At 40.5% G+C, this 26346-nt stretch overlaps 1 protein-coding gene across 1 annotated transcript in view; it reads right to left on the reverse strand.

Annotated features, from left to right (window-relative positions):
- Positions 1 to 26002, reverse strand: part of DACH2 (dachshund family transcription factor 2) — a 433454-nt gene extending 407452 nt beyond the window's left edge. Inside the window, 2 exon segments of the mRNA XM_074278216.1 lie at positions 25580 to 25851; positions 25853 to 26002. Of these exon segments, the coding sequence (XP_074134317.1) occupies positions 25580 to 25851; positions 25853 to 25924 (344 nt within the window). The 5' untranslated portion in view covers positions 25925 to 26002.
- Positions 26003 to 26346: the final 344 nt, after the last annotated feature.

Here is a 26346-nt window from a genome sequence, read left to right on the forward strand (position 1 = left end):
ACCAAGAGAATAACTCAAAGGAGAACAGAAATATAAAGCAAAACAACACAAAGATCAAAGAGCTGGTATCACAGCAATGACAGCTCAAGAGGACCTGTGATAAATAAAGCATGTTTACCTACTTCCAGGCAGAGGGAAAAAGGATACAAGGAGCAAGTAAGTGACACATATTTTGGGACAGGGCCACTGGTAAATTTTAATTTGCTCAACTATGCTCATTTGTTAAAAGTTTTTAATCAGGAGGGGAATGGGGAGATAAGGAGGTAGGGAGATAGGAAAGGAAGAAGGGAAAGTAATAATAGTGATTGCCCCTCAAAAAGAGCCATCCAGACTTTTTTTTAAATGCACAGAAATTCAGAAGGAAATACAAACAGGATAGTTTTGCAAGTAACACAGGAAATTTATTGAATGTCCTTTTTTAAGTCAAGACATATGAAACAAAATCCACAATTTCACAATGAACTGCTGTGGGTGTGCAAATAATCTTTTTGAGTGGTAGGGGGCAGGGGGGGCTTTTTAATTCAGAATTTTTTCTAAATGTTAATCTCATCTAACTGCCCCACTCCCTTTTCCTGCCTTGAAATCATAGCCCTGAATACCGAACCATCTTCAGAAAATTTACTGTGGGATGTTCTTTTGAGAGATTTGCTCTGTTCTTCACTGTAGCCTTGCACAAAGCGGCCCCACATGTGGAGTGTTTGCTTTCCTCCCGACCTCTGGGTGGCCAAAGCCCCTTCCAAATTCACTGGCTAAAACAGGCTTCTCCCAATTCCCCCCCCCCCATTGGTACTTCCCACTGATATTACATATTAATTTGGCTCTGGTTTGTATTTCCTTATCTGAAGAGATAGTACTTCTTTCCTTCTGCCTCAGGAGAAAATAAAGCTCCTTGAGGTAGGGGATTTGTTTTCTTTTTTTGACTAGGTCTCTAACAATCTACCAAGTGCTTCTTGAACTGAATTTCTCATGCTGAGGGAAATTCAAGTCCAGCCACACATGCATTTGGAATATTTTAAATCTGAGGGGAGGAAAACTGTCTACAAAGGGCATTAATTGTCTCCCTAGACGATTAAAAAAAGTGTAACCTCAAGATGGCATTTGATTTTGACTGGAAAACAAAAAGTTTTAGAACAGAAAAAAGAATCCCCAGAATCCACTCCTATTTTCGGGTCATTTTGGAGAGCAAGGGTTTAGAGAATGCAAAGTTTAAATGAGGAAAATAAGCCGATGATACCTAGTTTGGACCCCTGATATCTAAGACAACTGTTCAAATGCTTCCCTAGCAGGAACCAACTATCCTAGATTTATTATATTTCAGTCATATGCAACCCTAACCCGGACTCCTTTACCTTTGAGAAACACAAAAGTGGACACCATCACCTCCCATCCTCTAGAAAGGCTAAACATTTCATCCTTCTCTCTTGAAGTAAAGGGAAAAAAGCAAGTAATTTGGGTTCCACCAAGGAAGAAAAAAAAACGACCTGGAAAGGCAGAGTTTTTACCATTATAATGGGGAAAAAAGGTTATACTGTCTTGTTCTTATCTACCATATTGTTACTTTCTGGAAAATAAATAGCACAAGTTATTATGCTTTCCAGCAACACTGCATTAAAAAAAAAAAAAAAAAGAAAGAAAGAAAAAAAAAAAAAGATAACAAGCTGTTATGGAGATAATGAGCAAAGTAGAATTCTTTCTAAAAGGAACATTCACCAGGGGGCACCACACTGCACAGAGATGAACAAAGTGATTTAATGAACAAAAACAAAGGAACCAGAAAATGCCCTCAATGTAACCACTGCCCCCCTCAACTCTGGCCCAATCACTGTTAGTTTCCAGTTTAACCATCTCCTGAGAAGCTCGTTTGTTTGACTAACTCCAAAAGGATACTTCAGATGGCACAAGGGAAAGGAAAAGAAGCTCAGCCTGGGAAGGGTGCTCTCAGAGCTGGGTCTGAGTAAAAAAGAGTGGCTTGGCACAGCTATGCATGAGAAATAGATAGGGGAAAGCAGGGGAGAAGATAGTATTTCAACTTCCATATTCTGGGAAATGCAATTCAATTCAACCAATTTGAAGGTGATGTGAGTCACCTCTGACCCTTGGGGAAACCTCAATTCTTTTGACCCTGCTCCCTTTTGCCTTTCACTAACTCATCTCTACTTTCTCACTAACTTTTTAGAAAGCCTCTCCCATATCTCCCCTCCAAGAAATGATTATCATTGTAGCATGAACACATAGAGTGTTTAGTACTATTTAATTCATTTTCACAATCTGCTTTCTTGTAAAGGAGGTTCTAACTTAAGGAATGAGGCTGGAACACATGACCCCTGAATTCTCTTAAAATCAGTTTCTCTGATCATATTGTAGTCATTTGTTTAACTTTCTCATCTGCATAAGTAAACTATGGATTTTTTGAGGGCAGAGACTTACCAAGTTTTGTTTATGTTTTTGTATCCCCACAGTACAAAACACAAATTAAAATAAATCAATGAATGGAACACCTAATACATGTAGGCACTGAGTCTTGCTCTGTGATCTTAAAGAGAGAAAGTGTGATATAGGAAATAGCCTCAGAACTTGCATTCAAGTGCCATCTCAATGAAATCATATTCAAAAAAAAAAAGTACATTCAACTAGCAAATCTCAATTAAGACTTGGCCATTTTCAAACAGCATGAATACCTAATAAGACAAAAACCGTGTACCTCATCAGACGGACATTGCGATGCTTCTGATACTATCTCTTCAAGTCCACCCACTGAAATTCATCGGTGTATAAATCAGGGGCTGTACCAAACTAGGTTGGTACATTGAGCACATGGACTGTGTTTCAAATAACTGAGTCATTGGCCACAATTCTGATCTAGCAGCTAGATCAAAGACCAAGAGGACTGGTAATGGGGTATCCGAACAGCACTGAGTAAGAAACTTAGGCTCTGAGAGAGAGAAGCGAAGCCCTTTTCCTGCCATGTGATTTTTCCTCCTAAAATAGCATTTCTAAACATGCTTAGGAGGTAAAAGGATAAAATGTCCATGATCATGGAAAATTAAAGGAGGCATAAAGGAGGAGCAAGCCATGTTATGGGAGAATTATCAGCGAAAGAAATCTTGAAAACCTTTCAGACTGATGTTTGAAATGGACATGCGGTAGTCAAAGTGGGATGAAGACAAGGGAAAGTTCAAGAATAGGACTCTAAAATGTGCAACCCAAGCAAACAGATGAACTTTTCTTGATAGAAGGTCCATTATCAGGAATTGATATGATTTAGAGTTGGAAAAGGCCACAGAGGTTAATCTGTATAATTTCTTATTACAATTTATAGATTCTTATAATTTCAAGATTCCAGGGAAGACCTCTCATTCTGAAGCTAGAGCTCTTGCCACTACATGATGGTTATGTCTCATGTCACAAATGGAGTGACGAGAAAGGTTGGCAGGAAGGATGGAACAGAGGAATAAGCAGTTGGTAGATGACATAGACCATATTTAACAATTTAGATGGGATAAAGTCAGCAAAAGGGATTAAAGCAAAGAAATGGCATTATGAAAATGTTTAAAGAAAATTTTCTAATGACATAAAATGCACTGTAAAGGAGGAGAGCAGAAGCAAGGAGGCCATTTGGAAGGCTGTAGTCTACAAGTTAAGTGAGAATAAGAGTATGGAACAAGTGATGGCTTGGAAATAAAGGCAAAAACCCATTAGGAAACTAGGATTTAGCGATGGTTTACATATGGGAAATGAAGCTAAGAGAAATGACAATTACTAAAAAATGGTGAAAACCTGGGTAACAAAGCCAACTGAGGATTAGTGGGGGGTAGGGGAGAGAAGAATCATTGGCGACGTGGTGGCAGGGGTATGCTAAATTGTTTTTGACATGAAATGCTTTAATATGTCAGCTGAACATCCAATTCGAGCTCATTGGTGACAGGGAGATAAGAGTGAGATGTTATTTGCTAAAGAGACATTGTAGGCAACTGAAGGATATGGAAAGATATTAGGCCTAAAGATTTGGAAGGTCTAACTGTCCATAAGGAAGGCCTTAGGACTCTTCAAATTTACAAGTGATCTGCACACACAAAAGCAAATACTTCCTTTGAATCCCCTTTCCATTAATGCAGAAGGGACTTTTCTTCCAGGCATTCTCAAAAGGTGGTCTGGGTCCCACACTTTTCATTCAATGACATACTCCATAATTTTTGTTGTTTTTCAGCCCCTTAAGTACCAAAGACAATCTACTCCTATAACTGCATTTTATGCCTATTATGAATCCCCCCAAATTATCATTTTAAACACATCTACATGTGATATTCTCTTTCCCTCTATTTGAGCTCATCGACATGAGGAAGGCTGACCAAGCAACTACCCAAGTGACACTTGGTACCAACATGGTTTATGAGGATAAATACAATTTGAGTCCCCGTTCCATCCCAAGTTATCTTTCTTCCCACTGACGACAATTTGACTTTAATTTTCAGTGATATAAATAGCAGGGTAAATGACCTGCTAATAACACTCAAGACATTTTTTAAAGTCTTAATCCATTCAAAGTTAACTCTGCTATCTTCCCCTGCAGGTATCTTTTGCTTTTCATTACAAGAACAGATCTCACTTTGTGTCAAGAGGCAGTCTTGTGGAGAGAGCTGGATTCAAATCCCAATTCCCACACTTCAGTTATGTGACCCAGGTCAAGTCAGATCACCTTTCTCTGAGAATCCATTTCTTTGTGTGAATAAACATTGACCGTTGCTGCACAACAGCTAGTTCCTTACCTGCAAGGAGATGCTGAAGCTGGGGATGGACATCTGAGGAAACGCATGGCCCACGTGACAGTCAGTCCATCTTCGCCAGCTCCTGTTCCTGCTTCCCAATGCCTGACCTTCAGTCTTGGGAGCAGGGGAGACATGGGCTAGGAAGAATGTGGCCAGGGGCCAGGTTAAATGGACTATGCTGGAGATTATGTTGGTGCTATCCAAAAGGAAGAGCAACTTCTGAGTCCTGTTTTGTAGCTGCTGCCACTCAGAAGTTGAAGAAAAAATCCTAACTGCTCCCATTTCTGTGATGGGCTGAGATTTTTAATAGTAATGAGGTCTGCACTCAATACCTGGCCCTGCACATATTTTGTTTTGTTTTGTTTTAATTAAACATAAACAGACTTGTCTGACACTTGGTAAGGGGAATGTTCTCAAACCTCCCCACAGCAGCAAGTCTCAGCTCTTTGTGAGTCCAGAAGGGAAAGGTAGACATAGTGGTAAGAAAGTACCCAAAAGTCTTCGCTCAGTCTGTCAAATGAGGTGGAAGAAGGCAAATGGTCCTTTCAGCAATAAATCTACAATCCCATATCTCCAAGTCCCCAGTTATAGTCTACACTCGGAATCAAAATAGGCAGAATTTAAGGTGGCTCCAATGTATACAAAACAAAATTCATTTTGGCACAGTCCTAAGTTGATCTCCAGTTTATCATCCCCACTGAGGCAGCATCCACACACCTCTTTACATTCGGTAGTTAGCATAAGAATAAGTGACCTTTTTGAATACGTATCTACAGAAGGCCTCAAGTCCAGACATTGATTGAGTGGACTGAAGTGACATGAAGCTCTACTAAGCTCTAGGGCTGCTGAGGCTGATAACTGTCTCTGAGTCCTAGGCCTCATTAGATTGGAAACTCCTTGAGGGCAGAGACTGTTGCCTCTTTTTGTATCCCTAGCATGTAGCTTTGTGCCTAGTACATAGTAGGTGCTTAATAAATGTTTATTGATTGTTTCATTGGATTCCAGTTTGGCCTTCTGATAATAGTAAAAAAGTCAGTTCTCTAATAGCTCTCCCTCCCTTCTTCTACTCACACACTCACACACACACACACACACACACACACACACACACACACACACACACACACACACACTCTCTGTCTCTCTGCCTCCTTTCTTTCATTGGTCTCTCTCTCCCTCTCTATATATCTCTCTGCCTCTTTGTATCTTTCCCTCTCTATATGTGTCTCTATCTCTCTGTCTCTGTGTGTCTCTTCTCCTCTCCCTATATCCCTCTGTCTGTGTCTCTCTGTCTCTCCCTTCCTGTTTGTCTCTCTCTCTCTCTGTCCCTCCCTCTCTTTTGTATGTCTCTGTATCTATCTCTGACTCTATTTCTTTTTCTCTGACCCTCTCTCTGGGTCTCTCTTGCTCTGTCTGTTTCTCTCTCAGTCTCTCTATCTCTCTCTCTGTGACTCTCTGTCTCTCTCACTGTCTCTCTCTCACTGTATCTCTCAAGCTCTCTCTTTGAATGTTTTTCTCCCTGTCTCTGTCTCTCTTTCTCTGTCTTTCTCTCACTCTCTCATTGTTTTTCTCTGTCTCTCTCACTGTCTCTCAGTCTGTCTCTCTGTCTCTGTCACTGTCTCTCCCTTACCCGAACACACGCACGCACGCACACACATACAAGTCAACCACCTAAGGGCCCTTTTAGCTCTATACTTCTGGAATTTCATATGAAACCCAACTAAACCATATAACCTTCCTAAGCATCCCCAAGACCTGGGCACTTACAGTTAACCAGAAACAGGAACAAAAAAACAAAGTTGCCAAGACGGGTTTTGGCTGTTCTTTGGAGTTTAAACCTACGGTTCTCTAGTGATGGGAAGGGAGAAAAGGCTTTTTCCACTTTATAACTGAAAAATCAAAGGCAGCTGGCCCAGTACAGAGGAAAGCAGAGTCTCTGTCAAGAGTTCAAAGATCTGGGTTTGAATATTGGCCTGGTCACATGCTTCACCTACCTGAAGGTATGGAGAGGATCCTGCTACCCACCACCCACCTCTCAGTTTGAGCAAAACATTTTAAAATCTTGAAGCTTAGTGAAATAGGAGCTCTTATTAAGGCTTAAACTAAGCCCTGTGCATGTGTGGTTGAATGATCAGCACAGATTTGGGCAGTGGGGGGGGAGGGGGAAGCAAAGAAAAAGTAAAAACTCTTTCATGGGAAGAAAACAAATGCTTCATTTAGTGAGATGAATCAAAACGTTTCTGTATGCATTCAGGAATGAGCAACAGGAAGCCTCCCACTCATTTTGCTAAAGAGTGAAAGTTAATCTCCAAAAATGGGGCCTGGGGTGAGTGTGGCAAGCAGGCTACAAGCCCACATAGTGGACCTGGGGTGCGGGAAGACAGGGGTCCACCTGGCCACGAGCCAGGCACACATATGTACACATGTCATCACGGGCCTTCTGAAGGTTCATTGGCAGCTCCCATTTTCTGCTCCCTGCCTTCTTCCCATCTCCTGATTCAAAACTGTCCCTTTAACACATCATTCCTAATTAGATGATTAGTGCTTGGAAGGGCAGGAGAGAAGTTATTTGCATAATTTAATCACAAAAAGAAGTTAAAGATACAGATTTTGCTGTTCCTTTGTACAATTATCTTCTTCGGCCTGGGGGGCTGAGATATTAATGTGATTAAACAGTATTTCTGCAAACAGGCAACTGTGCGTCCTCTATTAAAGCAGGGCTGGAGGCAAATGAAAAATTAATTTTAGAAGACAATCAATTTTATTCTACATGACTGTAATAAATAACAGCCCATCTGCAGACAAGTCATTAGACCCTGGGAGGGTACATGTGTCACAAAGTCGAAATGACACACAAGGCTGAATTTTCCACCAAAATACAAGCAGTAATAAATGGCCCACCAGCTGCCATTTCGGCCTCGAAAGTCGGAGCGCAAGATTTCCTAGAAAGCCAGGTGCATGCTGAGTCACTTACAGGCAGCCAGTTAAGTCCACCCTGATTGCAGAAATTTCACAGGGCTAAGGGTTTGAATCCAGAACTTCCCATAGTCCTGCAGATGTATCCATGCTCACCTATAGTGGATGAACATCATCCCAGTTGACACCTGGAGAACACTTTAACAGTGATGAGATACATTAGCGGCAGCTAGAGGACACACTGGATAAAGAGTCACAAGTCCCCAGTTTAAATTTGACCTCAGATACTTAACTGTATGACCCGGCAAGTCATTTAATTGCTGGCTGCCTCTATTTCTTCATTTGTAAAATTGGGATATTAACAGCAGCCTCCTCTCAGGATTGTTGTGAGGATCAAATGAGATGGCCCTTATAAAGTGCTATATAAATGCCAAAGTTCTCATGAGAGCTTCACAATAACCATGTGAGGAGGGTACTTCAGGTACTATGATGCCCATTTTACAGATAAGAAAACTGAGTCTTTGAGAGAACAAGTGACTTCCCTAATCTCACAGCTAGTAAGTGTCAAAGATAGTCCCAGAACCCAGATCTCCCTGACTGCAAGTCCAGCACAATGTGCTATCTACCACTGGGCTTTGAGGATATGATATGATCCTGCACCAGAGAACTGGGAGAATCGGAAATATGCACAAGAAGAAAGAAAATATGTCTCCTACCCAGTGGATGAAAAATCTGCAGGTCTTTTCTTCATTAGCCAATGGTCAAGACATTTTGATGCAATCTACCAATAATTCCTGATGTGGCTGCAGTCCAAAAGGAGAATCCAATAAGCAAACACCAGATTAACATTTTCCTCCACCCAATGTATTTAAGTACACACTTTATGCTTCTGTCATCAGATCAGCCTCAAAAACAAAGGCCGAAGTTTTCTAAGTCTTATTGCCAACACTGGAACCACCGTTCTAGGTGCCATGGCAGATGAGAGCAAAAAGGATTCTGATTACCGTCCTTACGGCTTGGGAGACAATGCAAATGCAAAAGGATTGAAATGACAAGAAAATATTTAAATAGCACTCCAAGACAACAAACCAAGAGCCATCATAAAACAATTCACCATTAATGGCCAAATGAACTGGGCAAGCCTAATGCGTGTTGAGGTTAGAAAAGGGAGATGGCACTTCAGTCCAGAGCAGGGTAATCAAGGAGATCAGAAGTGAGCCAGGCTTGGACCATGCTTGGGTTCCAACCAGTGGAGACAATGCACAGCAGTTTTCAATATGGGGCTAGGGGACTGATTTGGCCTGAATCAGATTCTGATGTAACTGAGAAGTATTTAACAAAACAAAAACAATACAACAAAAAAAAAACTATAACTACTTTATAAAACTAAGAACATGGAGGGCCTTCTTCCTCCTTACCTTGGAATCTCTTTATATGGATTCCATGGCCCCCATTTCGCTCTGGGTCTCTTTTACACCACTGTTGTAAATGATTATTAGTCCAATTTTAGAGCTGAGGAAATTTCAGAGGTCATGTGGCTGTTAAGCAGATGAAACCCAACTCAGATCCAAGCGTTCTGACTCCCAATCCAAGGTTCCCAAAGGATGACAAGCACTTCAGAGCCAAAGGAATGGGAAGGGTACTTGGAAGGACAGCAGACTAAATAAAAGAATTGGTTAACAAGGATTTGGGGGGGGGGTAGAAAAATACCTTTCTGGATAGAGTAGAGGGCTCAGGAAGATAAGCACTCACCAATTTTCATTGGATAATAATTTTTTAAATTATATGGCTTTAATATCTCAAAAATTCCAGGGAAATATGCTAGGATCCCAACTTCTAAGGCATTTTATCCAACTTCAGTATGTAAACAGCTATAGTGTCTACTAGCTATAGAGCTACTGGACTAAAATACTCTACTAGTTAGAGATATTGGGGAGGGGATGTCACCTCAACCTTAGAGCACCCAAGAAATTCTGTGATCTCCATATCCAGACTTCTTTATTCTCCTCTTTGGCTTTTATAAAAGATGTCATTCTCAGATCAGATTTAATTTGCACATTACATATAAAGACAACATTGTAAGAATGTCCAAGTTGGATCACTAAAAGAACCATGTTATTTTTCAAATGCTTCAAATCAGTGAGAGAATCAAATCAAGGGGCAAGAATCTGGGACTTCAGCATATAGTTACTCTCTCCAAAAGCTGCAAATCGTGTCTGTGTTTGACCATAACCCTACACGATGAGTCCACATGATGTAGCTAAGCATTTCTTGACATTTCATGGACACCAACCAATAACATGAGTTGTTGAGCGATTTCAGTCTTGCCCGACTCCATGACCCTTTTGGGGGTTTTCTTGGCAAAGAAAGGAAATTGCCATGTCCTCCAGCTCATGTTATAGATGAGCAAACTGAGGCAAACAGGGCACAATAACTTACCCAGGATCAAACAGCTACTTTATTTATGTTTGAGGGAAGATTTGAACTCAGGTTTTCTTGACTACAGAGTTAGCATTCTATTCACTGCATTACCTAGCTGTACATACACTACGAGGTACTTACTAGTTAGTTCTCTCTTTCACTACTTGAGCAGCCCAGCACTTTTTCAGTGCTCTGGTTGAGAGCTTGTATGACATTCGTTGGTAACAGGAGAGAAGGACAGTATGGCATAGTTAAGAATAACCAATCTCTTAAAGAAGGGAAAGGGACCTGGTATGTGCAAGAATGTTTGTGGCAGCCCTCTATGTAGGGGACAGAAACTGGAAACTGAGCAGATCCCATCAATTGAAGAATGGTTGGGTAAATTGTGGTATATGAATGCTATGGAATATTATTGTTCTGTAAGAAATGACCAGCAGGATGATTTCAGAAAGGCCTGGAGAGACTTACAGGAACTGATGCTGAGTGAAATGAGCAGGACCAGGAGATCATTATGCACTTCAACAACAATACTGTATGAGGATGTATTCTGATGGACGTGGCCCTCTTCAACAATGAGATGAACCAAATCAGTTCCAGTAGAGCAGTAATGAACTGAACCATCTACACCCAGGGAAAGAACTCTGGGAGATGACTATGAACCACTACATAGAATTCCCAATCCCTCTAATTTTGTCCGCCTACATTTTGGATTTCCTTCACAGGGTAATTGTACACTATTTCAAAGTCCGATTCTTTTTGTACAGCAAAATAAGTGTATTGACATGTATACATATAGTATATTTAACTTATACTTTAACATATTTAACATGTATTGGTCAATCTGGGGAAAGGGGTGGGAGGAAGGAGGGGAAAAGCTGGAACAAAAGGTTTTGCAATTGTCAATGCTGGAAAATTACCTATGCATAAATTTTTGTAAAAATTAATTAATTAAAAAACGAAAAATAAATTGCTGGAACAAAAAGTACAGGTTAAAAAGAAAGAAAGAAAGAAAGAAAGAAAGAAAGAAAGAAAGAATAGCCAATCTCAGAATCCAGAAGACCCGGATTCAAGTTCTACCCCTAAGACATACTTACTTACCTTATAGATAATCCCTGAAGCCCTCAGTGTCTCAAACATGAAGTTACAAAGGAGTTTCCCCACACTAATAAAATTAACAAAATCATAGGCCTCAACCTTCACTCTGCTAAAAAAAAAAAAAAAAGTGCTAACAATATCAAATCAGACTCAATATTATACTGCTTCTCTCCTACTTCCTTGGCCTGAGTACCATCAAAGAGGAGGTGATCAGAATGCTCCCTCCTCTTCAGAAGAATCTTTTTTCTGTTCCTCCCTCATACTTTATTCCAATCAATTTATTAATTCCTCCTCTATTCTCTCCACTCGAATTTCCAACTATTAACTCCTTTGCAATGTCCAGGACACCTGAAATCCCCTTTCCAATCCTTCCTCAAAGATGGATTTCTTCCCTAGCTAGAAATGAGCTGGTAAGGATGCTGATCACTCAAAAACTCTGTTGGGTCAAGCATTTGATAGGTCCTCTCCCGCTGGCCCTCTTCAGCATGATTGAAAGTATGGTTCCTCTGGGTGGGGACCCCAGCTGGCTCAACTTGCCACAGCATTCCTACTGCACTGCTGGTACTCAAGCAGGGGCACGCTTAAAAAACATTAGCAACAACATAGCTGAGGTCATTACAAATAATTTTAGACTTTCACATTTGTTTTCCAAGAAACTAAATTAAACCAAAGAATTGGCAAAAATGTGGAGTTTCCAAATTTAGAAATCACACTGCATGCATGATACTTTAATCCAAAGAAAAATGATCATTATGCTCTCTTCAATATAATGATTCAAATTATTCTCTCAAATACATGTGTATACACACACACACACACAAAATCTTAACTGAAAGCAACACTTCACATTCATAAAGAATCTAACCACATTTTTTCATATATTCAAGCTAGAAAGTTATTCCCCAAATCCCAATGACCCAAAAACAATCATCCGTACCAATGGACAGCATTACAGAGAAACATTTAGCAGCAGCTAAGTTGCTCAATGGGTAGAGCTTTAACTCTGAGGTCAGGAGGACCCAAGTTCAAATCCAGACATTCCTTGCTGTGTCACTTTGCAAGTCACTTAACCCCAACTGCCCACCAATGTAAAAAACAAAAACAAAACCTGAAATAACTTTTAACAATACCATAAAAGAAGATGTCTAGTAGGGATAACATTCAAATGAAGTCACACAACTTCTAATGCCCCAAGCTCATTCATTTCTAGTATTCAGGAGTCGCCCTGACTCAGAAAGGTTCCCCTTGCCCCCTTTACTCTACACCCGATTCTTACCTACATGTGCTCCTATCCTGGTACTAATGGGAATGGTAACTCTACTCACACCCCATTATACTGCGGGGAGAAGGAATAGTGTAAAATGGGGAGGCAGAGGCCATGAGTTTGAATCCTGACTCTGCCACTCATCAGCTTTGAGACTTTGACAAATGACCTCCCCCTCTCTCAGCCATCCATAAAACCAGGGAGCAGCACTGCATAACCTCTTAAGGTCATGCAAGTACTCAATCTAAGATCCTGAATCATTGTCACTGACCTTTGAAGTGAAAAATACAGTAATTTGGTTCTAATATGCCTCTGTAGCCATAAGAAATAAAATAACTATAAAAGAATAGATCACAAGTTCTTTCCATTCTAAATCTCTGATACAATGCCAGGATAAGAAATGAATGTGCTTATTCAATAATCAATACTTATTGATTAGAATGTAAAAGAGAGACCAGGTCCTAGAATCTTCCAGTTAAAAGGGCCTCAGAGGACATGCAAACCAAATGGCACCTGAAGACTTTCTACTAACAATTTGAGGTAACCAGGTAGTGCAGTACTGGGCCTGGAGTCAGAAAGAGCTGTTTTCAAATCTAATCTCAGACACTACTTAATGGCTGTGTGATCCAGGGCAAGTCACTTAACCTCTGCCTACCTCACTTTCCTCATCTGTAAAATGGGGATAATTACATCACCTACCTCCCAGGATTGTTGTGACATCAAATGAAATATTTATTAAGTGCATAGCACAATGCCTGGCACCTAGCAGATACAAGATTAAAGCTTATTCCCTTCCTCAAAAAAACAATAAAATCAATAGCTGATAATACTTCATTTGATCCTCATATGCAATCCTCCATGCAATGATAATGGCATATGCTAGTTTATATTTCCATTTAAATATTACATATTTACATCACAATTTCTATTATACTTTAATGTAGACTATGTCATTATCTCCCTCCCCCATTGTACAGACAGTAAAACTGCGTCTCAAAAAGGTTAAGTGACATGCTGAGAATGAATACTTACAGCATAGGGACTACTAATGAAAGCCTTTAAGCTCTATTAGGAGCTTCTGTTTGTAAAAAAAAAAAAACTCCATTTTCCCCTTTTTGATCTGATTTTTCTCGTGCAACATGATAAATGTAAGAAATAGGTTTAAAAGAATTGCACATGTTTAACCTATATTGGATAACTTGCTGGCTACATTAGAGGAGTGGTGAGAAGGGAGGAAGAAAAATTTGGAACACAAGGTTTTGCAAGGGTGAATGCTGAAAACTACCTTTGACTGTATTTTGAAAAAATAAAATCTATTATTAAAAACAAAACTATCCATTTCTTATCACATTTAAGATGAGAGAGGAGGAAGAGTACATATCATTCTCCCATTTTACAGAAAAAGAAAAAGGCTCAGAGTCTCATAACATAATAGCGTGGAAAGCACAGTTCATAAGAAATCAAAAGACTAAGATTCATTTTACTTCCTATGGAGCCCAAAGAAAGGGAGAGGTTAAACACTGATGAAGCACCCACTATGTGCCAAACACAATTCTATAAGCACTTTACAAATATTATCTCATCTGATCCTCACAACAACACTGGAGCTTACAACTAAGGAAACTTAGGCAGACAAAGGTTAAGTCACATAGCTAATAAGAATATGAGGACAAATTTGAAATCAAGTCTTTGACTTTAGGCCCAGGGCTGTACCTATTTGGTCATCCAGCTGCCTGCCTCTAGGAGAGTCAGATTTGATGCAGAATCCTGAGCTTAAATCCAGTTCTCACCATTCCAAGCCCAGTACTCTTTCCAAGGGTTCTCCATTGTTTTAGAGAAGACAATGGGGAAGTACAATATATTCATGTGGTAACAACCATGGCTGGACATGGCATCTTGATGACACTGGTGATAGATACATACACGGATATACATATATACATCTGTGTATATCTAATATATATAACGTATATTTATAAGCACATGTACACTCACCCTACTTATTACACCAGTAGGTGCTTAATTCAGAAATTATCTACAAAACAATTGCAGCCTTATCGGAATCCTACCAGGTTCCATCTCGCTGCCATTGGTCAGTACTCACATTCAAAAAATAAAAACTCATTTTAACATTAGATAAAGCACAACTTAATGAGAAAGGCAAATCTGCTGTAAAAGCTAAAATAATATACAACAAGACCAAATACAATTATTTGGTCTCTCCCTGTTTCCAATCACCAATTCTTTCCATGACTGTGGATCACCATGTATCAATAAATCCAATTTATTTGCAAGTCATGACATCACGTTTCCTATGGTTCTCTTTGAGAACGAAGGACAAACAACAATAAAGCATACTACCTAAATTTGCAAAGAGAAAGCTAAGAATTTGGGATCAGGTTTTCTAAAGGATAATATTGTTTCAATTGAAAATAGAAAAAAATAGAAATATTCAAATACTTGTCAAATAAATAATATTAGCTTTAAAGTATATGCAAAGTAAAAACACAATCAGTATGTGAGCTACAGCTTGTGCCACTAACCATCAGAATGATGATTCCCCCCCCCCCCCGCAAAAACAAAACAAAACAAAACAAACAAACAAACAAACAAAAAAAAAAAACCCTACGGGATGTTCATAAATGCAGAGCTACATATTTCTAAGAGTTTAGCTGATCACAGACTATTTTCAAAACATCCAGTTAAACAGAATCTAAATAAATAAAATACTGCCAAATGCTTTTCTTGAATACTTATTCATGTATGATTCCACCACTTAGCCCGTTTTTGAAAAATATTTACACTAAGGATCAAGAGATTTTGAAATCTCCGTTATCAAAGCACCCTCTCCCATCTCTACTGGCATTTCTGACATCAGTTTCTCCTCCTCCTTCCCCCACACCCCAGCTAGGATGTTGTATATAATCATAAGCAAAAACAAATTCAATTCTAAGCTGAGATCCCGAATGGTTAAGTAACCACACAAATTAAGATAAGTTTTTAACGTTTCTCCATTCAAGGGAAATGACTGAATATACAGATATATAAGACAGAAAGAATCTTCTTTTTAACCGTATAAGTCACAGACCTTCTTATACCTCACAACAAATGCAGAGCAGAGCAGAGCAAGAATCCCCTGGTCAACTGAACATGGCCACTCGGAAGTGCAAATAAATGGTTCATTCCAATCCCTACTGATGTGAATTCTATTTATAATACATCAGCAGTCTCTGTGTTCATTTTTTTAAAAAATGAATTATCTCCTCTTATATTTGAAAAATATTAATTTCTTTCAGATCAATATTCCTGATATAATTCCAGGATTTTAAAAAAAGAAACCTATTTATTATTTACTGATTAGAACACAAAAGATAAAAAAAGGAAATTTAAAGATAAATCAAAAGTGAGTCTCACAGAAAATAATATGAGTTTCTTAATTTAGCAAAAAAAAAAAAAAAAACATGGGAGGAGAGAAGGAGCAAAGAGTGATGATATACAGCTTACATCTACCTCATAAGGTAACAAAATCTAACATAGTATTTCACCCCCAAAAAGAGGGGGGATCCCAGAAAAGTCTGGAAATTCTTCATAAATCTCCATTATATCTGACTTTAAGATTTTATCATGAAACTGCTAAGAAAAGAAGCTTTTAGGGGTTCCCGGTCCAAACAACAAGCATTCAAATGTAGAACTGGGGCAAAATCAAGTCCAGTGCTCTAGTCCTTAAACCCATGGGGTAAGGAAGGTAAGATACTGGAGGCTTCTCTTCTAATTCAAGTTCCTTGCAGAGCGTTTGAGAGAGAGCCCAAGTCATACAAAACTCCAGATAATGGGAGTGTTCTGTATGATTTTTCAAGGTTCTTCTGTATGCACACTCGAAATCTCAGAAAAATCAAGGCCTCAACTCTATTTATAGTAATATCATTTTATAGCTAGACATATCAAAAGGCTTTATATACTTTCTACAAGTTTGGTGTGCTATTAATATTGCATTTAGGCTCAAGGGTTGGAAAACATACTGTAAAATGTGCCGTTATAGGCATGTAATTTATGCTGCTACCAGAAACCTTCAAGAAATAAGTACAGTCTTACATTAACATTAGGTATACACTTTATTCTTATTTTAATACAACAGGATATCTCAAATTGATATATAAAGATAATGCATTAACAAGTGCATTAATAAAACACTCACATAAATACACCAATCTAAATATTGTCTTGTCCTTTTGGACAAATGAGAGACAGACTTCCTCCCAAACAACTTAAATGCTAAGAATCTAACATATTGCTGCAAGCTATAATGGTTATAACTGTTAATCCAATACACCTTTTATACAAACCCATAAACACACGAGTGGAAAAATAGCACAGATGTTCATCTCTAATGCAATTTCCATTCAATTTCCTAAGTGCAGTCCCTGTGTGCAAACTAGCTTAACGTTATGTTTAGCTTGCAAATTCTTTTAATAAATAATGAATGCAATAAAACTAGGAGATCAATGGCAAGCTGAGAAATCATAAAAAAAAAAAAAAAAAAAAAAGCCTTTTGTGTTCAGGCTGTTGCCGATTTCAAACTTTAATCCGGAGACAGATCAATATTACTTTTTCTTTTTAACCCATCACATAAATAGCAAAGAGACTAAATGTGGCCTAAATGCTGTTACCAGATATCAGTTGCAAACAACCTGATAAGAACGTCAGACATAACTGCAATTGAACGTTTTATACCTTTACATACACACTACATTATACACTGTTAAGCAGTCAACTTGTTTAAAAAATCATTGTACAGCAATAAAAAGACTACCATTGGCTCATTTTTTTTCCTTTTTGCTTTCCTGTCATCTGGTGGGTTTTTTTTTTTTTTCCCAGTCAGGTAATTACCGAGGTTTTACCACAATTGGCTCTAATAAGCCCAATAAATGCAATGGGTCAAAATGGTGGATAGTTCAAAGTAATTTTATCTTCTAGAGCTCTTAGAGGAAATTGAATTCAATTCTTAAAAAACAAATTCTCCCTGGAAAAGGAAGCATGTTCATAAAAGAGCATTCTCCTTTAAAAAAAAAAAAGTCAAGAAGGGAGGCATATGAGTATCATCTGGGTTTAGGTGTTAGAACTTATTAGGCACAAAACAGAAAGGAAAGAATTCTATGGCTAATGTATTTTAGTATTTCTAATTCCATTTATAGAAAAAAAAATTTAAGACCATTGCACTCCAAACAACCAGATTTTGCCAACTACAAAGCCAGATCCAAAGAATATGGCCCCAAGGGGTCACTGTAATATCAAAAAGGTTAAACCTGAATCACTAAGGATCATTATGTGGCATAGCAGTGAGCTGGTTATACTTTGGAATTCAGGTTTAATCATAACATTAGAAAATCTTTTCAAAGTTCCCGTACAGAAAATGAAACTGGGCGAGGGTGGGGGGGGGGGGGGTGGGAATCACATTCCCTTTTAACAGTACCCTGCCGTTCCAATCTCCAAATTTCAAAACTTGGATTTTTGCGCCCTTCTGTGGGTCTCTTTAGAAATGTTTTGTTGTTGTTGTTCTGAACACTAGGGTTTTAATAATGGCATTAAAATTGCAAGATTAATGTATTTTTAACCACTGTATGCCTTAGGAAGCAATCTAAATTAAACCTACAGTCATCTATGGGAACAACTTTGAAGCAAATTTTAGATAGCATTCATTCAATCAATTACCATTTAGGGAATCTTGGGGCTGCCATAGACTAACCATAATCTACTACAACATGTACTGCCTGAGCACTGATGACTACATAAAGTTCTATTTCTGTGCTTAATTCCAAGGCGCCAAGATACATAGCAAGAGACGCTAGCCCCCTAGTTGCTGATAAGGAAGGAAACCAGTGGTGTCCTAAGTTACAGAGACAGTTTAGGGAGAAGCTGCTTCCCCTAAAGAACTAAGTCACGGGTTGGTTTGGTTTTGTTCTGTTTTAATCAACTGGCATAATAGAGAAAACCATCATATATGGCTCAGCACCACAGAGCAAGAGAAGTAGCTGGCAAATTTAACATATTCCCAATCACGACAAACATATGCACTGCAGCTTCCACGATTAGCTTGGTTGAGACTCAGACAGAGCATTCAATGGTGCCTCCTATTTTTTCCCCATGTCCATGGGGCAGCAAAATGAAGGTACACATAGCAAGTGATGCATATAGTTTAGTTGGTATAAAATGTGCATTTTTATTGCATAGTGTTTTTTGAATTCGGTCGTAGTACAGAAGGCAAGAAAGCTGACAGGCCAGAAGAAAGCTCTAACTGGATCAACTGATTAAGCATGAATTGTGCCAAGCTGCACAAGATGAAACCAAAACCTGTTTTTATGAGGATTTAAATTTTTCTTCATTACCACATGGCTATTTTCCCCAACTGAATAGATATCAAAAAGGGGGGGGGGGAATTAAAGATTAATATTTCTCAACACGAAATTCAAACTCTGTCCAAAGTTTGCTCCCTCCAAAAAATCAAAGTTGTAGGAGGCACATTTCAAATAGAGGTAAATGATCAATTTCAGGAAAGTGATCTCAAAGTTCCTTTTGGTTTACATTGGGGAATTCAGCTATAAATTGGGGGTGTACAAAGATGTCCGGAAGATTTATGTTCTACAGGTTCTTATAAGGAATCTTTAAAGACCAGTTCGTGACTAAATGAACCATATGGAGAAGAAAACATCTTTTCAAAATCCTCTATACTCCCCAGTGAAGAAATAATGACTGCCTAGTAGACAGGCTACTTCTTTCTCTAAAGAAATCCTGAAGGACTTCCAAATCCCCTGATAAAAGTACATTGCAGCTGCATGAAGCCACCAAGCAGCTTATTAGTAAGGATTAAAAAAAACTAACACCCTCCTGTAATCAATTTGGATACAAGGCTTTTCTATAGATAGTGACACCAGCAATGTGTCCCAATCATATATGACTTATTCTCAGCATTCTCACCATAATGAAATATTAATGTGGAGAAAATGGTTGCATTAAGAAGCACCAGTATATTTAGATTTTTTTTAATATTGATTTAGACCGTATTGTGGGTAGTTAACAATTTGGCATAAAATTATATCTGTCAAACTTCCAATTTCTAGGAGAAAGTTTATTAATTTCCACATACTCATCTTACAATTAAATCTGTGTTTTCCTTAGATTCCCAATAAACAATCTAGCTACCCTGGCAAAAAAAAATATATGAAAAAGGGGATACCGCCACTTTAAAAGCTTCAATCTCTCTGACATTGCTGGCAGAGTATGGGAACATTAATGCATCTGTCATGATAACAAGCTAAGAATAACATCTAGACATCAAACCGAGCAGAGAATCCATCTGAAGTGATTCATTCAGATCTGTCTCATTGATTTATTAAACACAGGGCAACATCTGCAGCCTCACAGAGCCGCTTGCCGAAATTAATGCAAGATCAATTCAAATGGAAAAAAAGTGCAAAAGAGATAAATCAAAACACCATTTGCATGCAGTTCCACAATCAGGCTTATTGGGTGCAAATGCTCAATTTCCCTCCCAAAGCAAATGTGTTTAAATGTTGTTTTATCTTGTGAGAATTGTGTGATTTGAAGTGACAGTGAAGAGTTTTGCAGGTTGCAATAGAGAAAAGAAAAAAAGGAAGAAAAATGCTCGCAAAGACCTTTTGAATATGCAACAAGAATATCATTAATACCTAATTGTTTTGCTGTTGGGAAAAGGGTTGATTTTTTCTTTTCCAGAAACATAACGTTTTCTGTTTTCCACTAATTGCAGAGAGAGAATATGGCAAATTTGAAATTTTGAGAAAGGAGAAATCGGAATCACTTCTATCTTGAAAAATGCGTGATAAATTACTAATCGAAACCCATACTGCCAACTGAAATGCAATTTATTTTGATTAGGGGTCCTTACAATTCAATTTGCCTATCAGGGGCATTTTTAAAACATCTAAAGATTTTATTAAGACAAATAAGGTTCCACAAGAAAGGGACAGAGATGGGCTTGCCATTTGCCACAGGTATTAGGAATTTCCTTTCAAAACAACAAAAAAAAAAAAGTCACCAGATCTGAAAACCACTATGTAGTTCTCTGTATTCATATGCTAGATGATGAAGATATTATCATATGTAACTATGCAAAGATGAATAGATCATACTACTGACCATATTTAATGATCGTCTAAATGGATACATGTGGACAAATATGGATGGGCAAGCAGAATGCTCTGGGTAAGGAACCCAAAGAGGTTGCTTACACAGAAAGGTCCATTTAAAAATCAGTAAGCGTTTCTTTAGAAGGCCCGTGTGCAGGCACAAGGCTGGATTGCCCTCATTATAGCCTTGACATCACCCCTCTAATAAAAGACAGAGCATTGGTGACTAGGTGACTGCTTTTAATAGACAACAGGACTACACCCTCGTTAGCCTGCGCACTCCAATGGCTACATTTACTGCCTCCATTCACTCCTAAATCCTTTTATTGTTTGGGAACAAGAGCAAAAGTCATGGAAAATGTTCCTACTGTTGCTGACAAACCTTCATTTTGTGGAGAAAGATGGGCTGTTTTGTGTTGGACACAGACTATTAATGCAAAATTAAGGCTGAATCTATTGAGGCAGTGGTCCTCAAACTTTTTAAATAGGGGCCAGTCCACTGTCCCTCAGACTGTGGGAAGGCCGGACTGTAGTAAAAACAAAAGCTCACACTCTGTCTCTGCCCCTCAGCCCATTTGCCATAACCCGGCGGGCCGCATAAACGTCCTCAGCAGCATGCCGGGCCAGTTTGAGAACCCTTGTATGGAGGAATGGTTGATCATCAGGATCCAGCATTCAAAAATAATTGCAAAAGCATGATCCAGTGATTACAGGATCAAAGCAGAAATAACAAGCTCAGATACATTAATTGGATCATCGCATTTTTTCCTTATAAAACCTAAAGTTTATATGTTTGAATGTATCTTGAAAAGTAACTCAATATATTATTAATAATGCTTTCTTAATTAGACCACTGGTGGATTTTTTTTTCAATCATCCATTTAACCCAATCAAGGGATGAAATAATAATTAATCAGTTGGACCACAAATAAACAAACATCGGTTATAGAATCTGAGAATGTGACTTCTATCCTGCCATATAGAGAGCTACTGAATAAGTTAATTTAATCATTTTTCTACCCTTACACTAGGTTTGGGTTTTTTCCTTTTTTAAATTTTAGTTTCAGTAGAAGAACTGGGGGAGGGTGGATTTAAGTACGCATGAAAACATTTCTACCAAGTAAAGGTAAGAATTTAGACAAGAAAGAAATGTGCTCTCTGGACAAAACTAGCCTTCCTATCTGGGGAAAAAAAGGCTACATGAACTTGAGATTACTGTGTTTTATCTGGGGAAAAAAAGTTTTTAAGAAGGCGGCAACTTTTTAAGTCACTTGGTGCCTGGATCATCATGTTCACATTCATCTTGAAAATAACCTGCATCAACATTCATTTGCCAAGTTAAAGGGCATGAGACGAATGACCAGTGCAGCCCTTTGGCACCGCATTGATGTCAAGCATGAGTCATGTGGTAAAACAAGGTATGGGCAAAAGGCTTCCAATCCTGACAGCAAGCAGGTATTGTCACCCAACTTTGCTTCTCTGGGGAGAGAACTTTATCAGGAAAGCTAGGGAGTGGCTAAGCAAGATACTGAAGACTAGGCACCAGTACCTGCGCTATCCCAGCTTGTAGGCCTTTCCAGGAGACCAGAGCTAATTAACACTTCTGATCTAGCATGCTCATTTGTGATTCGTGCCAAGCTACAGTTATAAACATTTGTCCTGTGACCTCACCCTGCTGCAACCTGGGAGCATCCGAGAAGTGGCATGTGAGGCAAAATGACAAATGAAAAGTCCAAAATTCAGCGTTCTCATTTCTTTTTTCCCCTGACAGTGGCATAGCAGAAGGAAAACCATGCCCATTGTTTGGGAAAAGTGTCCAAGGTTTCAATAAAAATCAATCTTGCTTTTAAATATCATTAGCAGATGAAGAGAAATCTCTAATCTAAAATGGATTCAGCATGAAAGTTTTGCCACTGATTGTTTGAGGGAGCTGCACTTTTTTTTTTTCCAAAGCAGAAATTGCTAAGAAACCTTGGGTTCAGCATCAGAATCCTACCCTGTATTTCTCTCCCCCTTTTTGACCACTGCTCTCTCAAGCTAAGCAGCCACATCTTACACTCATTCCTTTCCACTGCATCCCTATGCTCTCATCAGCCTGGTTTCTCATGTCCTCCCGGCCTTGAATCCTCATCTTGTTTTTTGTTGTGTTTTGTTTTTTTGTTTTTCCTCCTGGACCTGGCTCCTGCTCATTTTATTGCTCAGCTCCGTCTTTCTACAAAAGGCAGATGAATAATGATGCAAGAGCCAAGGATTTTGCACTTTTGTGGTGGATTTAAAACCAACACATAAAGAAGAGTTCTGAATGAATAAAAGTCAAAACACAGCTAGCTAATGGCACTTTTGCTATTTTGTGATTTGTTTTCCTTGTATGATGAGGAGTGTTGTAGCTCTCAAATTTGGAGCTGTGTAATTTAAATATTACATTTCACACCTAGAAAAAGCAGGAGACCAAAGTGTTCTAAATAGTCTTCCTCACCTCATTCAATTACACAGAAGCAGAGTCTTTATATTAGCAGAAAATTCAGGTAGGGGAGCTCAGTAATCACTTTTGTTGAATACGAAGTAAGACAAGACCAACTTGTACCCATAAAAGACCCTCATTTCCAGTTTACCTATCAACAAGCCTTTACACAAAAATGCACACACAGCAGAAGCAATTAAAGAGTTAAGGGTTGTAAACACTATCAAAAGCCAAATATGACAACCATATTAAAGCAAAGACAACACATAGGTCATACAAAAGAATCCAAAAACAAACAAACAAACAAACAAAACCCAAAAAACATCTAGTGGCCACCTGTCTCCAGATACACAGAGAAATCAATCATCTGTTTATTGGGGGGAGGGGGTTGGGGGGGGAAGAGTTCCTTAGTAAGAAACCGGAATCCAAACATTTTAAGATTATGGTGAGGCAGAAAGCACTAAATGCTTGCTTGTTTTCTTTCTCAATGAGTGCCACTTATTTTGAAAAGGGAAATTGTATAAATTGAGTCGTCAAAGTAGTAAGTGGTCAACATTGTCCTGGGGAGAAAAGGAGAGGAGAAGGGAAAGTTTGAATAATGAGCAGATTTTCATGTCTGGGATACTTTAGCTTTTTGAAGTCCTGGAAATGATCTAGCTGACCCCCTCTCGGTCAATCCCTAACACTGTCTGCCACACTATTATTAAAGGGCTCTGTGCTAAATCAAAATTTCCTCTGTGCTCCTGGAGGAGACCATAGCTTAAAGCTCATTGTGTGCTTTAAAACAGGGCTATTCCTGAAGAAGCTATGAATGACATCACAAACCAGGTTAGGAAGCCCTAATAGGAAGTCAAGCAGGAATTCTCACAGGATTGGGGTCTTTTAAATGACTTGAACACAGAAAAATATCTGCTCCCCACCCCCCCAAAAAAGGACGGGGAAAGGCCTCTAAAATTCCGCAGTAAGCAACAGTTTGTCCCCGCTTTGTCTTTGTCGGTGCCCTATTCTGACACGTTGCCTTCCACTTCCATTTTGTAGCTGCCCGTGTGAGAAGTGCATTAGCAGTTTGCTTCTTAACATTGGACATTTACAGTTAGGGTGGAAAAAAGCAAGAGGGGACCCCAGGAACTTCTCTTCGGAAACCTTTTCAGGGCAAGCCATTACTACTTATCCCAGTCGGACTGAGCCTGCAGGCACTTTCTTTCCTTTAAGGGATTACCAAAACCAATAGATAGGTGGCTAGGTAGAGAATTGAAGCCAGGTAGAGTGTTTATTAAGCATTCACTACGTGCCAGAAATTGTGATAACTAGGAATGGAATTCCCGAGCTCACAGGTGCTTAAAATGGGAACGGGGCCGGCCACCGCGATCTTCTCCGAAACTGCCCAGGATCCGCACCACGTTTACATAGGCACAAACGGCTCTTCCTCCCGCAGACTCCTGGGACGCGAGGGCTGAGATCTACGATCTCAGGCACTCAGAAAGGACGGGCGGAAGGATGGGCGGGCGGCCAAAGCAGCGGCCAACGGCATTCACTCCGGCTTACAAAAGTCTCTCTCCACCAGTTTGCCTAAGGGAAGAACTGAGAGCATCTTTTACAGGTCTCCGGTGCAGCCTCCACACCCCAACACACTGGCCTCTGCAGAGGTCCCCCCGAAACAGAAGAAAGTGACTACCGATTCCGTCGGCGTTGGCAAGGGCTGCGGCGGCCGAACTCCCGGAGCAGACTGAGCGCCCCGCTCCACTCACACGGACACGCACTCTCCGCGCGGCTCGGGGGACAGCCGCGAGGCAGCGCCCCACCCCCACTCCCTACCCCAGGTGGCGAGATGTGCGCGCAGGTGGCGGTGGCCGGGATCGGGCTCAGCCCGCCCGCCTGGCATCAGCATTCAGGAGAAAGTAAGATCCCGGCCGCCGCCGCCGCCGCCAACGCCGCCGCCGACGCAGCCGAGCAGGAGAGAAAACAAAAGACGAATTAGTTGGGATTTCGGCTGCTTTAGGGGGCTAGAAGAGGCATGCGAGGACAGCAAACTTCGGCTGCGGAAGCCAAACGGTAGTTCCAGCAGTGGGGAGAGTGGAGATGGGGGGGCGGGGTACATCTAGTGGAACTCACTGGGGACACAAAGTTGGGCCAAGGAAGATGGGGGTAAGGGATGGAAAAGCTGGAGAGGAGTTTTCGAAAAAGGAGATGAAATGAAGAAGGGAGAAGAGGAAAAAAAGAGGATAGAAGGGGAGGAGAGAGGAGGAAAGGGAAGAGGAGAACGGAGGGAAGGAAATGAAGAAAAGAAAAAGGGGCGAAAAGAGGAAAAAAGAGAAGAAAGGGGAGAAGAGAGGAAAAGATAAAAGAAAAAATTACGAAGAAAAGAGGAAACTAGAAAAGAAGGAGAAAAAAGGAAAACAGGCTAGAAGAAGAGTAGAATCGACGGGAAGAGATGAGAGAAGAGGGGAATAAAGAAAAAAGACGGGAGAAGAGAAAAGGCGAGAGGAGCCCTCACCTGGCGTTGGTGCAGTCGTTGTACAAAGTTTCGAAGTCCTTCCTGGTGATGAGTTTGCAGCGGTTCACCCCGGGCTGGATGGCGCCCAGCCCCCGGAGGATCCGGACCTGCTCCACGGTGCACACCACCGGGGTGATATCCAGTCTCTTCAGCTTGGTGTAGACGGTGTGCAGGCCCCCCACGAGGTGCTTCAGGAACAGGTCGAAGACCTGCGGCAGGCAAATGAGCTCCTGCCCCTCGACCAGGAAAGAAGCCACCTTCACTCCGTGCAGAATCGACCATCTTACACTCGTTGCCGCTGCCGCCGCTAGTGCCGCTCAATATGCTCACGACACTCAAATTCATCCCGCTGCCGCTGCCGCTGCCGCCGCCGCCGCCCAGAGCGCTCAGGCCGCTGCCGCTGCCCAGAGCGCTCAGGCCGCCGCCGCCGCCGCCGCCGCCCGCCGCCGCTCATCCCGCTAAGGGGCGCCGCCGCCGCCGCCGCCGACCGCCCAGACGTGCTCAGGCCCGCCCGCCGCCGCCGGCCGCCGCTCATCCCCGCTAGCACCACCACCGCCGGTGGGAGAGGAAACTGTTAATCATGCTGGTGGTGAGCCGGGGGGGCTCGGACGGGCTCGAAGGAGTACAGGGGCTCGGCCCGGAACAAGCCCCCGGCGCTGCTGCTTGCTGCAGCTGCTCGGCAGTTGCCGAGATCACCGGCGGGGCTGAAACAGCCATGGTGACCCTGGGGGGCTCCGTACCTCCGGTTTTTCAGGGCACCACTCAGT

Source organism: Sminthopsis crassicaudata, chromosome X, assembly GCF_048593235.1.
Source record: "Sminthopsis crassicaudata isolate SCR6 chromosome X, ASM4859323v1, whole genome shotgun sequence".
NCBI lineage: Eukaryota > Metazoa > Chordata > Mammalia > Dasyuromorphia > Dasyuridae > Sminthopsis > Sminthopsis crassicaudata.